The 16,254-nt window shown below is 38.4% G+C and overlaps 1 protein-coding gene across 14 annotated transcripts in view; it reads right to left on the reverse strand.

Moving 5' to 3' along the window:
- RBM26 (RNA binding motif protein 26) overlaps positions 1-16,254 on the reverse strand; it is an 87,312-nt gene that overhangs the window by 53,324 nt on the left and 17,734 nt on the right. For all 14 annotated transcript variants that reach the window (XM_014543791.1, XM_014543754.1, XM_014543749.1 and 11 more), the window contains exons 2-4: positions 5,136-5,254; positions 3,218-3,354; positions 237-325 (exon numbers count right to left, since the gene is read on the reverse strand). In XM_014543791.1, the coding sequence (XP_014399277.1) occupies positions 237-325; positions 3,218-3,354; positions 5,136-5,254 (345 nt within the window). The remainder of the gene's footprint in view (positions 1-236; positions 326-3,217; positions 3,355-5,135; positions 5,255-16,254) is intronic.

A 16,254-nucleotide genomic window follows, 5' to 3' on the forward strand; every position in this document is an offset into this window, starting at 1 on the left:
ATTCTTACTAAAGGAAAACTTCAGGCAAGAAAAGGTCTCAAGATTTCACTGGAATTTGAAGAATAAAAATAAGAATAACTAATAAATGGTAAAAAAGGACTGAGTTACACTTTCTTAAACCAGTAACAAAATAGACATTACTTGCCCCCGTGTAAAACATTTTACAGCTCTGTGTATCTTTTATGTAAAAGACAACCAATGTCTAATCACCAAACATGGTTCAATTAATTAATCACCTATTTTCTCTGTATCGGGAGCTTGACTGGGGAGGACTGTGATTTAGCCTTCTGGAAAACTTCTTCTCTCGTTCTTCCTCTTTTATGATCTGACATACCAAAAATAAAAGGTGTAGAAGATTTAGCAACAGTCATTCCTTACATTGTTACTATTTCAATGACTTAACTGATATTAAAATATAAAAGCAAAATTGCCATTTAAACAAAATACATTTAGTTTAATCACAAAAGAGAGGCATGCTGAAAGTTACAGTGAACCTAAAGAAACTCATAAATGCTTATCTTAGATAATAATTAGTGGAGAAAAAACATTTTAAGCAAGTGTCCTCATTTAAAAATTATTAGTGAAAACCCAACTTTATTCCTCTTTCAAAAGTCCAACATACACTCATGTTTTGGTTCATGGAATTGGTCTGGTACTGAACACATTAGGGAATATATGAGCATACATTAGAACTAACCAAGTCATAAAAAAATAAAACATTTGAGAAAATAACATATAAGATAAAATAGTTCTTCAGTTTCTCATGGTAGTATGGCAGCTATATATTCCTCTTTCCTACAAAAGGCCTCCATTCACATTATATAATTAATAGAAAGCAGCCCTGAAAAACATTCCCTTGTTCAATGCTACTTTGTTTAGGCCAAAATTTTCCATGCTGTACTGCCCAGAACACTGTTTCCATAGCACATTAATAGATGTTACTAGAAAGAAAAGGATTTAGAAGATAAATTCAGAAAATATTGAACGTATGGCTTCTAGAAATATGATAGGCATTAAGATTTGCATTTTTATAAGAACCCTAAGATATTCTGATGTAGGTAGTCTACAGATAATATAAACATGTTCTAGTTTATGCCAGTTGCTCCAGCATCCCTTTGGGTGAAAGCCTCTCACTGTCAAGTGTCCCCATCCTATATAATAAAAGGGTAATGTGCAAATTGACCCAACAGCAGAATGACCTATCGCTATGACACGCACTGACCACCATGGGGCAGACGCTCAATGCAGAAGCTGCTCACTGGTGGTCAGTGCACTCCCACAGGGGGAGTGCCACTGAGCGAGAAGTCGGGCTCATGTCTGGTGAATGCAGCGGCAGTGGCGGGAGCCTCTCCCGCCTCTGCGGCAGCGCTAAGGATGTTCGACTGCCGGCGGCTTAGGCCTCCCTGCAGGAAGCGTCAGTTGGGCATCCCCTGAGGGCTCCCGGACTGTGAGAGGGTGCAGGCTGGGCTGAGGGACCCCTTCCCCACCGCGAGTGCACAATTTCGTGCACCAGGCCTCAGGTTGTATGATAAGTTAAATATGGATATTCTATCAACAGACCAAACTCTGACACTGCTTAAAAATTTTATAACAGTCTGCCCTTTTTTCCCCCTTATTAATACTTTCATTTTCTTGCCATCCATATCAACCCTCCCCCACCAAAAATACTGGGTACAAATAAAACTCTAAGACACTTTTTCCTATTTGCCCCAATGCACACTTGGGAGTAATTTGTGTTGACAGATCATCATACCCCATATACACAATCAACAGTGAACTTTTACTACACCCATAGCATTTTTTATCTAGATTGCCATCTGACATTCTGACAGTTCTTAAAGGGATAAATATCTTTAACAAGGGTGTTTTATGTGTGTCTGTCTGTGTAATTATGTACAAATACATGTGTATAAATATGTTTAGGTATAGAGGCATAAAAATATATTTAAGAATTATTATGTAACATTATATGTGTGTGTGTATATGTATGTATGTATAAATATATGTATGTATAGATATATATATATATAGATATATATAATTGCATAATAAACATGTCTTAGTTATATAATCTGAAGAAGAAAAAAAAAAAAGGTTTATGAGGGGTAAAAAACCCAAAAGTCACAACCACATCTTTCACACAACAATCTCTCAATACTAATAGTAATTACCATTTATTAAAAAACCTACTATGTGCCACATATATACTGGGTGCTTTCTAGATATTATTTAACTACCTCACAATAACCCCATAATATTTCCATTTCACAGCTGAGTAAACTATGGCTTGAAAAAGTCATGTTTTCAAGGTCACAAGGCAGTGACTGTTAAAGCCAACTTTTAATTGTCAATTATTTTTGCTGGAATTACAATCCTTAAATATCAAATTGAGGAGATCTTAATTATTATATGATTATTAAACAAAAATGGTAATCTTGTATAAAAGATGGCTGCTCTGGAGTTTTCCCATAAAAACTCTTAAATTATGAGGTCATTTCTATTGCCCTGTGAAGGTCATTTTATTTAACTACCTTAAAAATAGTTCCCTACAAAATGCTTGTGGAACAGAAACAAACAGATTTACTGTCAATCTAATTATTTTCACAGAACATAGGTAATAAGCGTCCATAGCTATAAGATACTATGCAGAAAAGTTAAAGGCCTGCATGTAAGATAGATCCTTGGCTGGCATCTGTGAACTTTGATTTCTGGAGGGTTCCCATCATTGCCTGATAATAACAGCTCACTTACGCCTGAATTGTCTGTGTATGCAATATGGTTCATAGTGAACACCTGCTTTCCTCCTAGGAATCTAGAACATACTAGGCAGAAGGTACCCAGGTGGCCAAACCTAAGTAAAAGTCCTGGACACTGAGTCTTTAACAAGCTTCCCTGGTTCACACATACTGTCACTACTCCTTAAGCACATCTTAGGTGACTCCACTGGGAGAGAACTCTGAAAGCTTGCACCTGCATCCCCCTAGACTTTGCACCATACACTGTTTTCCCTTCGCTGATTTTGCTTTGTATCCTTTCACTGTAAGAAATCATAACTGTGAGAATGATTATATGCTAAGTCCTGTGAGTGCTCCTAGTGAAATCATTGAACTTTGGGGTGGTCTTGAAGGCTCCTGACACAGATACAGAAAATACAACTCAGTTTAATTATCCCTTATATGTTTTCAAAGAAAATGTAAGGTTTAACACAAATTCTTACCTCGTCTTTTTTTATATCTTTTTCTTGGTGCTGAAAAAATTCCACCTTTAAGCTTCCTGATGATGGCTGCTCTGGGGGAGGTAGGTAACTCTTTGTATTCACAGCATCAAAAAGTTTTTCCACAAATATCTGTGTCTCTAAAAATAAAACAAACCAAAAAATCCCACATATTAAAAGCCATTTGCTAAGATATTATTCTCCACTTAAAACCTTCCTAACCAGTGTGCCATGGCACAGTCCCATGGTAACACCAATATATTCAGTTTTCAGGGTGATGAGGGCTGGAACAGCCAGTTTCTGGGCCAGTCACTTCCAGCCATGACCAGTCTCCATGTACCCTACCAGTGCGCAAACACAGATACTACCATCATCTAGATCACCGGTTCTCAACCTGTGGGTCGCGACCACTTTGGGGGTCGAACGACCCTTTCACAGGGGTCACTTAAGACCATCGGAAAACACATATATAATTACATATTGTTTTGTGATTAATCACTATGCTTTAATTATGTTCAATTTGTAACAATGAAAATACATCCTGAATATCAGATATTTACATTACAATTCATAACAGTAGCAAAATTACAGTTATGAAGTAGCAACGAAAATAATTTTATGGTTGGGGGTCATCACAACATGAGGAACTGTATTAAAGGGTCGCGGCATTAGGAAGGTTGAGAAGCACTGATCTAGATGTTGGCAAGTGAAAAAGCTAAACAGCACTGTGCTAGACAACATTCAAAGTAGATCCCTAAGGAGTACTATCTTTAAATAAACAAGCATACCGTCATTTTCTTAATCTTCAAAGAAAAAATGTCAGCATGATTTAAGAAAAAGCTTAAGAATGGTAATAAGAAAAAAGTCTTTATAAATAAGCTATGGATATAATCAGTAATAAGCTGTGGATATAAATCAGCAATAATATTGATTGTTCATCTTCGTTACAATTAGAGCCTGTCTCTTACTGAGTTCCTTTAATACTACAGATACTTTCTTTTTTAAACTTTTATTAGTGTTTACTTTATGTTGATTTTACTCCTACGCCGTAAGTTTTTGTTTCTTCAGTTTCTTCTGGGATAGTTTTCTTTTGTGCAACCTCCTCTTCTGGTTCTTCTGGTTTAGGAATAATCTGCTTTTTTAAAAATGTTTTAAATATGTTTTTATTGATTTTTTAGAGAGAAAGGAAGGGAGAGGGATAGAGAGATAGAAACATCAATGACAGAGAGACATCAATCAGCTGCCTCATGCACACACCCTACTGGGGAGCTAGCCAGCAACCAGACATGTGCTCTAATATGGAATCAAACTGGTGACCTCTTGGTTCATGGATCGATGCTCAACCACACCGGCTGGGATGGAATAATCTGCTCTTTTTCAGTAAGGATCATCTCAATGTGGCAGGGAAAGCTAATGTATTGGTTAATCTACCCATGAGCTCTGTAAATTCTGCACCACATCTTGGGAGCTTTGTTCACTTGGATGTGCTCAATTACCAGAGAAGCTACATCCAAGCCCTTAAGTTCAGCATTACTCTGCATTTGTAAGCATATGCAGCAAAATTCAGCACTCTTCGGGAAACCGACCCGGTGTCCAGCACACTGTTTGGCCTGGGCACACCTACCAATTCTAATACTATAACAACGGAATGGCACACATTGCTTCTGTAAAGTGACTCCCTTCAGATACCTGATGGCTTTTCGGATATGCATACCCTTGATGGCCTGGACAGTTTCACAAGTCTTCTTAAAGTGAACATGAAGATCTGAACCTCTTGATTTGCATGATTTTGTGAGGTCTTCTGGTCAAGTGAATAGCGAACCATTTTCAGAGGTCACCTCAGACTTCTTTCAAGAACAGCTAGATAATCTTATTTAAATAACATTAAAATAAAGTAGTATTCTTAAACCAAAGATCTTACCTTTTTGAAGAAATACATCCAGTTGATCAATACATAATGCCTTTAATTCTTTTTCACTTTTGTCTTTTTTTACCAAAGCAAGAACATATTTTGCTAGGGCTGATGGATCTGCATCACAGCTGAAGAAAAAAAACAGTGTTGAAGGAAATTTAGCCATAAATAATTGCATATTCTACAAATTCCAGTTACAAGTGGACTTAGTCGGCATAATCAATAGTGACATGAATTAACATAAAAAGCACCTGGCTCATGGAAGGCAATAAAGACATATAAGTTCTGCTTTACATTGTTATACTTTACATAATTTGTACAGTCATTATTTAGTATCCTTCCAAATATATACTAATTTATGTATTGAAAACTCAGTAGTCTTTATTATTATCAAAAAAGATAAATTATAACAAAGTAAAAACAATTGCAAAACATCAAAAACTAATATAATTAGTATGGTATGATAAAAATATCAAAAGGCTTTTTCCTCTCAGAAGTAGATAAATAATAGCTAAGAAAATACTGGAAGAGCACAATAAAGAGAAACTTAAATATATATTACTCGATATATTGTTTTAACAACAGACAAGAAAGTCTGGAAACAGAACCAAACATATATAGTATTTTAGATTTTATAATGGTGGCATTAAAATCAATAAAGATGAGATGAACTAAGCTACCTGTATCTAAATGTCTGACCTAAAGGAATGATAAATGTTATCTATGATAATAAAAGGGTAATACGCTAATTAGACCAGGTCAACCAGCCATCTTCCAGATGTCCGACTTCCTTCCGGACTAAACCATGGTGGTGGGGGCCGAGGCAAAGGCAGTTAGGGGCAAGATCAGGCTGGCAGGGGGTTAGGGGTGAGATCAGGCTGGCAAAGGAGGGCAGTTGGGGTAACCAGGCCAGCAGGGGAGGGCAGCTGGGGCCTTAGACAGGCAGGCAGGTGAGTGGTTAGGAGCCAGTGGTCCTGGATTGCGAGAAGGATGTCTGACTGCCGTTTTAGACCTGATCCCGGCAGTCGGACATCCCCCGAGGAGTCCCAGATTGGAGAGGGTGCAGGCTGGGTTGAGGGACACCCCGTCCCCCGTGCACAAATTTCGTGCACCATGCCTCTAGTGAGATGATAAATGTCTGCTGGGCTACTAAGTTCATTTTCAGGGTAATTTGTTACTTATCCTAAGTCACCTTCTCATAGACCTACTACTATTTATTTGCGAAGACTTGAAGTAAGTTATAACCTAAACAAAAAACAAGGGGGCAAAAATATTATTTCAATGTTACATGAGAGATTTTAAAAAACTTTTTCTTCATAATTTACTTCAATATAGTTACTTATACCAACGTTTTTTAAATGCAGACAAAATAATTTATGATAAATTAATATTTTCCCATTTAATTATAATGAGCACAGAAATATTTAGATCTGTGATAAAATAAGCATGAAGAAATGTGACAACCACCTCATGAAGTATTTATAGATATACTTATATTTGGCAATCTGGTATTACTGCATGAGAAACCATAAAACAATACTTATGCATGTTAGGTAACTTGAATAAACACAATCAACTAAGCATTAACCTAACTAGACATCAAGCTAAACATACTTCAGTTTACTAGAAATCACTAATACTATATCACAATGTTATATTGTTTTATTGCAGTTGCTGTTAATAAAAAATTCAGTCTCTACATTGAATCTAAATGCTATAATTTGATTCAAAACTGGTTTGTTGTGAATTTTCAATTTAATAATGCCTTTCTAATAATGAAACTGTCAGTTTACATTTCTCTAAACTGAACACCAAATCTATTCTATTCCCACCCTGTTTTCAAAGGATTAAGTCGTCAGCATCTAAAAATCTGGAGAAAGACCTTTGTGATTTTTATAATTATTATGGTCTATAGACTACAGTTTTATAAAATAGTAAGACAAAATTCCCAATCTTTGCTCAACAACTTTGAATAAAATTTAGAATAAAAGTCACAACCACAACAAATCAACTATTATACACAAAAAAATTTAAGTACCTGAGATAGCCTGAAAGGCAGACTACCTTTTAAAATTTGTTAGATTGCAAATTATAACCTAGAAGATTTGTAATTTCACACTTAACAGCAAAACAGGTAAATCTGTATTTGATAAGCAATTTTTCTTAAGTCCTATAAGAAAGCATTTTATTTGTATTTCAATTATTTTGGGTTTTTTGTGTGTTTTTTATCTTTATTGTTGACAAAAAAAGGTATGTGCTTGCAAATTATAGCTTAGTAAAAAATAATCTGAACTATGAACATTTAATAATATACCAAAATGGTATGTATCAGGAACAGGCAAAATGTGTTCTCTTTTCTATTTGTCTTAATTAAAAGTGCCAATGCTGCATCATATCAACATCTAGCAATGATAACCTACTATGCAAAATAAATGATGTAAAAAAAAAGTCTAAATAACCTAATCAAAAGAATCACATTCACATAATAAGGGGTTAGTTACTTTTTAAAAATGTCTCCATGGCAAGCAAGATTGATTATTCATTAAGTACTTTACTAAATTAGCTGCTACTGATAATAGGTTTGTGGTGTGAATGATACATATCTTGTCAGAGCTACACTTTACCCTCTTCTACACTGCTAGCATTCTGGAAACATGTGAAAGAAAAAAAGGGGGGGGGGGAGGCTGAAATCTTCTTTCAGATCAGAAAACAATCAGATTTGAAAATGCGTAAGGACAAAGGAATACTGAAAGAGTGGCAAACTGCATTCCCACCTCAGAAAGCATGCCAAATTCCCACTGATTCTATATTTCATAAGCACTTAGCCCAGCAAAAACATAATCTTCCAATAAAGCATGAGTCTAACTCAGAGTAGTGAATGTGTGTGTGTATTGGGGGGGGGGGGGGGGGGGGGGGGGGGGGGGGGGAAAACATAAAGAAACTGCAAAATAAGGCAGGCATGAGACATGACATACCAATAGCATTTGTGACAGGTGAGGTGGAGGGGGGAGCAACTAAGTATTTTAGTTAATAGTAAGTCAAGTGAGACAAGGTGTGAAATGGTTGGGAGAAAACTTAAATCATAAAGATGCAATAAAAATAGAACACTGAGAACTTCCAAGGAAACAGTGCAGTGCAGTTCTCTTTTGCAGTAGGGAGTGCTTTCACTTATAGGTGCCAACTTTTATAAATATATAAACAAATTCAAACAGATTCATAGAAAAAGACCAGAATGGTAAACGGTCAGATAGCTTACTTAGGGATTCTCAGGAAAATTGAAATGTCAGAGAGAACTTTGTAGGCTTTCAAATAATTAAGGGGCTATCACAAGAAAGGATTACATTTATTCACTATATCCTCCATGGGATATAATTAGAACTAGTAAATGAAAGCAACCATTTTTGGCTTAAAATAGAGACAGACTTTAAAAAACAATAATCAGAGGCCTCCCACAGGCAGAATAAACTGTCTGAGAGAAAGTGAGTTCTCCATCATTAGAATGGTTTCAAGCAAAGGCTGAATAGCCCCTGGCAGATAAGTACTAGATTGGATGGTAAATCCCTCACAAATCTGAGAGAGCATAATCCCTAGGTTAATTTTGTTCATGGGATATTGTGCAGCTATATAAAATATAAGATAATGCAGTATTCTTTTTAATTACTAATCTATAAATATTAGTAAAATGTTTAAAGTTATACAACACTATAAAGTACACCTTATGTAAGATAGTTTTATCAAAAATATCAAAATCTAAAAACAGAACTTTTTACTCATGAGTGTAGCCTCTGGGTCTAACACAGTACCTGAGACAGAATAAGTAAATACATTTATTATCTCCTAAATACCACATTTATCTTTCAAAAGTATTTAATAAGCACCTACTATGTCAGACACTGTTCTATATCTTGAGGATACAACTTTAAAAAAAATAAAGTTCCTGTCCTCAAGGAATTTAGGGGGTAGGTATAAGGAGGAGACAGACAATGCATACATACATATAAATAATGTAATGTCATGTAGACAAGTGCTCTAAAGAAAAATAATACAATGTAAAGGGACAGAGTATAGAAGAAAAAGAATGAAGGGAAGGAAGAAGGAAAAAAAGAAAAGAGAATAAATGAATGAATATATCTTAGGTAAGATCATCAATAAAGGTCCCTGATGAAATGACATTTAAACAGGGATCAAAATGGAGTGCAAGGGTAACTTAGGCCAAGGCACCCTACAGAAAAGGCTTGACGTGGGTGCCTACTTGATACATGAGGAACAAGAGTTCAGTGGGATTGGGCAAAGTGGGCATTCATAAACATTTGAATTTCTAATTTCTCTTCTCTGTTAGGATTAAAAATTAATGGCTTCAATGAACTTTGACAAATTTAATGTCCAGATTGCTATGAAGTCATTCAAATCAATGATTTTGAAGGCATAAATATAAAATTTTATCAATCTCTGAATATACTGTGTTAAGGATACAACTAATAATAATGGCCTTGAAATGCATAGGGGTGACAATCTAAGAGGGTCATTCTCTTCCAACTGTTAGTACACACACTAAATAAGTTGGAGAAGCCAAAGCAACGCAAAAATCAAATGTTATTAAGTCTCTCCCCCAAAATAAATTTTCTTAATACTTTAAATAACACAAATCAAATAAGCCCTAATATAAATGTTAAAATTATTGTTAATACACTCATCATATTAATTTTTACTTTTTAATTTAGAACTTTCAAAATAGTAACAAAACAGTAAAGTAAAAAATTAAAAATTAAAAAGCTAACATTCCAGTACAATGTTTTAAAAAACTATTTTGTTTTGCTCAAGTTTCTTAGAGGCTTTAGAAATTCAGAGGAAGATAACTGTTAAAATTTAACCCAAGCTTCTATTTTCAGTAATCTTGAGAGAAGGAGCTAGAGGTGGCAGTGGGAATTTAAAATTAAATTCAAATATGTTAACTCAGTAACTTCAGAACATGAATACACCCACGTCTGTTCCAACAAAATTTCCACTTTATATTCAGGAAAAATATCTCATTTGCATCAGCCATGGTTCTATTATTCTGTACTTAGACTACTCTTTTAAAAATTCAAATTCCATTGCGACAAATATAACATATACATTAAAAAATGCTTGCCATAGTTTATTATAACTTCATTCAATTCAAATTAAGGCAAAAATATATTATTTGTATGTAGCAGTTAGTTACAGCAGAGGTTACTCATTGAGAATAATCACACCCACTTAATTTCACAAAATAAAATCACCACAACAAAATAAGCATATCAACCCATGAGAATCACACAAACCAGTTCTTATCACTGAAAAAGTTATCACAATACATCTATAATAATAAAAGCGTAGTATGCAAATCGACTGAACAACCAAACAACACAGAACGACCATCTGAATGACCTTCCGGGCGACCATGCTATGACACACACTGACACCAAGCCAGCCAAGGCAAGTGCAATGCGATTGCTCAGGGGGCCCCGCATCGCCCCACGATCATCCCGCAGAGGAAGGCCCAGGCCACCAGCTGGCAGGGCGATCAATCGGGGGGGGGGGGGGGTTTTGTCACGATCCCCAAAGAGGGAGACCCAGGCTACCTGGCCAGCAGCACTGCAGCAGGTGGGCGGAAACTCCTTCTGCGCAGCAATCGATCATCCCACAGAGGGAGGCCCAAGCCACCCAGCCAGCCAGCGGCCACAAAGGGAGGCCCAGGCCACCTGGCTGGCAGCGCTGCGGCGGGTGGGTGGGGCCTCCCTCTGCAGGGCGATCTATCTGGGGGCCACCCCGCAGTCAATTGCCCCACAGAGCGAGGGCCAGGCCAACAGCCAGTAACGCTGTGGTGGGTGTACAGAACCGGCCAGCGATCACCCCATACAGGGAGGCCCAGGCCAGCCAAGCAATCACAGCCTGGATGCAGAAGCTGCCAGCCAGAGCTTCCTATTCGATTGTGGGCACAGGATGCTGTGCTCATGTCCACAGCCCTGGGTAAACATGGGAGATCATGACTCCAAAGCTGAAAACTCCCAAATTCCAGTCCTTATTAATGCTCCCACAGGTATACAAGTAAAAAGCCTCAGATGCAAATATAAAAATGGGAAATTTTTTATTAAAATAATCTGAAGATTGACTGAATGTTTGTTAATCTCTCCCAAAACTTTTGGCCTTCTCATACCCCGGGGGGCCCAGCAATTTATGATCTTCCTTAAAGAAGGACAACTGCTATCTCTGCCTAGCTGGCCCCATTATTCTCAGAGTGGTAAGCCCAAGGCAGTGTAAGTTATTAAACACTAGAGGCCCGGTGGGCAAAATTTGTGCACGGTAGGGTCCCTAGGCCTGGCCAGCAATCAGGGCTGATCAGGTCCCCCGCCTCCCCCTTCCTTCGCCACCAGCATACCACCACCACATGGTCCCCTGGTGGTCAGCGCACATCACAGCAAGCGATCGAACTCCCAAGGGGACACTTTGCATATTAACCTTTTATATAGAGAGAGATTCCTTGAGGGTGAGGATCTCCAGTAAGGCTAGTTAAGGCCAGAGGCCATCAAAAACACCTTGTGGAGTTAAATAAAACCAACAGTGCCTGGTCACCACTGTGAGTGTTGTTAATGCTCTACACCTGAAATCTTCGAGAAGCTCTCCTCCTCTTCAGGTGAGAAGTGAGGCAAGGGCCTTGGTCATGTGACATGGGGCTAGGAAGCATGGAGGTCACTCATGCCTCACTTGGATAACCAATTTCTCCCTCTTTTACAAGGAAGAAAATTGTATCTCCACAAAGAAAATAGGATGTATCACTTCCATCCACAGTGCCCCCAAAAGACCACTTTCAGGATACATACTCACCAACTAGCAGAAATTTAAATCTGGTTCCCTCAAGGAAAGGCAGTATAGTTGGCATTATAAAACTGAAGTCTGTACCTTTGAGATGCAAATATCTGATCTCAAAGAACTCTTATCTGCACCATTTTTTAAAATGCAAATTCCTGGGAGGTAAATCTTAAGGAGAGAAAAACCTTAGACATTTCAGCAAATCAATTTAATTTCAACTGTTCCTTTCTAGATCAGTAAGTTTTGCTTTATAATATCTGTCTCAGAAAAGTATGTATCTTAAAAGTGTGTGTTTGCCGCCCTAACTGGTTTGGCTCAGTGGATAGAGCATCGGCTTGGGGAATGAAAGGTCCCAGGTTCGATTCCGGTCAAGGGCATGTATCTTGGTTGCGGGCACATCCCCAGTAGGGAGTGTGCAGGAGGCAGCTGATCGATGTTTCTCTCTCATCGTGTTTCTAACTCTCTATCCCTCTCCCTTCCTCTCTGTAAAAAATGAATAAAATTTATATTTTTTTAAAAGTGTGTGTTTGCCAATAAAGGAACCTATATTTCTAGAAGCTATAAAATGTATTTTCCAATCTAAAGAATGCTAATTGCTTACTTTTTAAATGTCTAATACAGTTAAAGTTGGGTCCTTTTCAATACGTTAAGAGGACAAGAACTTTTTCTTTTGCTTTATATTTTTCCCAACCTAATCCCTCCAGAATTTGGCAATTCTAAATGAATGAGTTAAGGCAATACACTTGTTTGCATGGATCCAATAAGACCAGTTTCTAATTGTGGTTTTATTAACCAAGACTTTGACTGGAATGTCATGTCTCAGAGACATGCCTGGACTCTGGATGTCACCAGAAAGCCTTAAGGAATCAAGATTTGACTTTAGAAGCTAATACAAACCCATTAGAGCAGTGGTTCTCAACTTGTGGGTCGCGACCCCTTTGGGGTTGCCTAAGACCATCGGAAAACACATATATAATTACATATTGTTTTTGTGATTAATCACTATGCTTTAATTATGTTCAATTTGTAACAATGAAAATACATCCTCCGTATCAGATATTTACATTACGATTCATAACAGTAGCAAAATTACAGTTATGAAGTAGCAACGAAAATAATTTTATGGTTGGGGGTCACCACAACATGAGGAACTGTACTAAAGGGTCGCGGCATTAGGAAGGTTGAGAACCACTGCATTAGAGAAATAGCCCGGTACCTTGCTTATTCACGTGGTTCATGGCAGTCCTTCCAGGTAAGGAAGGAAGGTTGCTTTCCTGAGAAGATGGCAAGAAAGGAACCTCAAGATATTTTTGAGGAATTTACCCAAACTTATAGGTATGGCAGGCAAAGCTTGATGGAAACTGTGTGGATTGGCTACTTTGCCCTGAGGGGCTGATTAAAGCTCAGTCTGAACATTCCTTATCAAATTTCAGTAAAGCAGATTTAAAAAGCCTGTGTGACCAATTGCTATTCTTATATTTATGCAAATAATCAAGCCAAATTAAGAATAGACTTAATGCAGTCTCTTTAATAAAAGTGAGGAAAACTTTAGGAGAAAAAATGTGTTTCAATAGCGGCCAGCATAGCTCAGTGGTTGAGCAGCAACCTATGAACCAGGAGGTCGGGGTTCAATTCTCGGTCAGGGCACATGCCCAGTTATGAGCTAGATCCCCAGTGCGGAGCATGCAGGAGGCAGCCGATCGATGATTCACTCTCATCATCGATGTTTCTATCTCTCTCTCCCTCTCCCTTCCTCTCTGTAATCAATAAAAATAATATTTTTTAAAAAATATGTTTCAATAGAAATCACAATGCCCAGTTGTGGATATTTTGACTCTAGTGCAATTAATTGTCTTCAAAATTTTGTTTACCTATAAACTGAACTGGTTCCAGGACTATTCTAGTTTTCTTCAACCCTCTAAGGCTATGTTCATCTTTTTTCCCCAACCATATTTCCTCTAAGAATTATTGAGAACTAAACTTTTTTCCTAAGGCTGTGTATGTATATGCCACACAGAATTTACCTGAACACCTGATGGCATCACCAGAAACGTTGAAACTGCAGACAAAGAGGATCTATCAGACTGTAACTGCTTACTTTCATTCCAGCAAAAGCCTTGCATTTGGAAGTCTTCCCAACTGACAGTCTATGGACTCAGAAACTGGTTTATGATCTGCTGTGTTCATTAACCTTTGTGGGGATTTTTCCTTTGATTTTCATAGGGTGTATATTTACCTGACTAGAGGCCCAGTGTATGAAATTCAGGTGTGTGTGTTGGGGGGGGGGGGGGGGCGGGGCCCCCCCCCCGCCTGCACCCTTTCCAACTGGGACCGCTGGCTCCTAACTGCTCGCCTGCCTGCTTGATTGCCCCTAACCACTCGCCTGCCTGCCTGATAACCCCTAACTGCCTCTGCCTGCCGGCCTGATAGCCCCCTAACTGGTCCCCTGTCGGCCTGGTTGCCTAACTGCCCCCCTACCGGCCTCGTCACCCCCTAACTGTCCAGAAGGAAGTCGGACATCCGGAAGATGTCCAGTTGACCCAGTCTAATTAGCATATGACCCTTTTATTAGTATAGATTGCTTGTTTATACAGTATAGGCCTTACATTAGAAGCCCATCCGCATCACCCCCTCGAAAATGAGATTCAGCAGTCTGGCTGGATTGAATTGTTGTCAGAACTAAATGGTTGAGGTGGTGAAGTATGGAGCGATCTATAGGCTTCACCTAAAACTGCTTTCCCTTTTCTGCCCAAGTAATTCAGACATAAAGAGCCCAAGGATATTCAGGAGAGAAATCTTAGAATGTTCCCCTCAGCCTAATTTGAATTAAGTACAGTAAACAAGAGGGCTTCAGATAGGTGTGACATACCTTACCCCACAGAAGCCCCCCCTCAATCTAATCTAGGACACTGTAAAGTTAGTCCTAGCTCTATCACTTTATTTTTGCCTCTCACCGGACCTTTAGTTGCTATAATTCTCATTTTTGGACCATGTCTTTTTAACTTTCTTGTCAAATTTGTCACCTATACAAGAATGCCAGTTTGTCCAGCATCACCATGAATTTGTCATCGCACATGCCACCTCCCTAGGACAGCCTCACTTGACCTGGACTTTGCAAAATCCCTTTTCCCTGTGAGAAGATTCCCCCTTCTCTTTAACTCCTTTATTCCTTTGGCAGATAGGAAGAATTTCTTGGCCTGAGCATAGGAAGGACTATGCCACTTGACAGCAAGAAGCTACAGAAGATGAGACCTTCATTCATTTACCCTTGTAAGATTATAAAGCCCAAAGTTCTTTAGGGGAGAAACACATTAGCATAGGTAGTAAGATATTAATAAAGGAAGGGAGCAAAGGGAATCTGATATTGTTAAGCCTAATAAACCAGGGAGCTGAATCTAATAAGCCTGCTTACTTCACTAGAAAGCTACAGCTTCACACACTCCCCAGGGAATCACCAGTCCTTCACCACAAATTACTGGGAGAAGAGAGAGAACAAGAAAGGGGAGGTAAGCACATGTGCAGTATAAGTCAAGATGGTGCAGAGAAAGGTGCTTCTACTCTGAGACATGCACAATAGAAGCCAAGATGGTGACCATAGAGGCCTGCCTGCCTGTCTAGCCTTTGAAAAGGATCAGAATGGATAAGGAACACAGAACCCCAGATGATCTAGGAAACAAATTGAGGGTTAAAACAAACAAAAACCACTAATCTTCCTTGTCTCCAAAATGCTATCTAATCAAACCTCTGCATACCATAGTATCATTCTTAGAGATCTGATCAAGTTGCTTCCTTGCTTTAATAATCTTCCCCACTGTCCATAACTTACTCCACAAAATGTCCAAATACTTAGGCATGACAATAAAACCTCTTTTAACGTCATAATACAACAAAAGCTAGCTGGATTTAAAAACCTCTTCCTAACCATAATCCTATCTACACTAATAAAAGAGAAACATGGTAATTAGCGTACGACCGCTACCCTTTTCATTGGCTAATCAGTGAGTATATGCAAATTAACTGTCAGCCAAGATGGCGGCCGGCAGCCAGGCACTGAAGCAAACAGGGAGGCTTGCTTGCTGCAGACTCCAACGTTCCCCGCCTAACTTGCCAGCCTCTCAGTTGCAACTCTAAGCAACTATATACTATGTTGCAAATAAGAAGCTAAACAAAACCCCAGAAAAGGGCTTCCATTCAGCCGGGCTCGGACCGCAACATTGTATCTATGTTTTCAGCAGCGAGGCCTCAGAGCTAAAGCTGCCCCAGAATAAAAAAAAAAAAAGAAAAGAAAACAAGGAGC

The sequence above is a fragment of the Myotis brandtii genome, unplaced genomic scaffold (genome assembly GCF_000412655.1).
Source record: "Myotis brandtii unplaced genomic scaffold, ASM41265v1 scaffold110, whole genome shotgun sequence".
In the NCBI taxonomy this organism is placed as follows: Eukaryota; Metazoa; Chordata; class Mammalia; order Chiroptera; family Vespertilionidae; genus Myotis; species Myotis brandtii.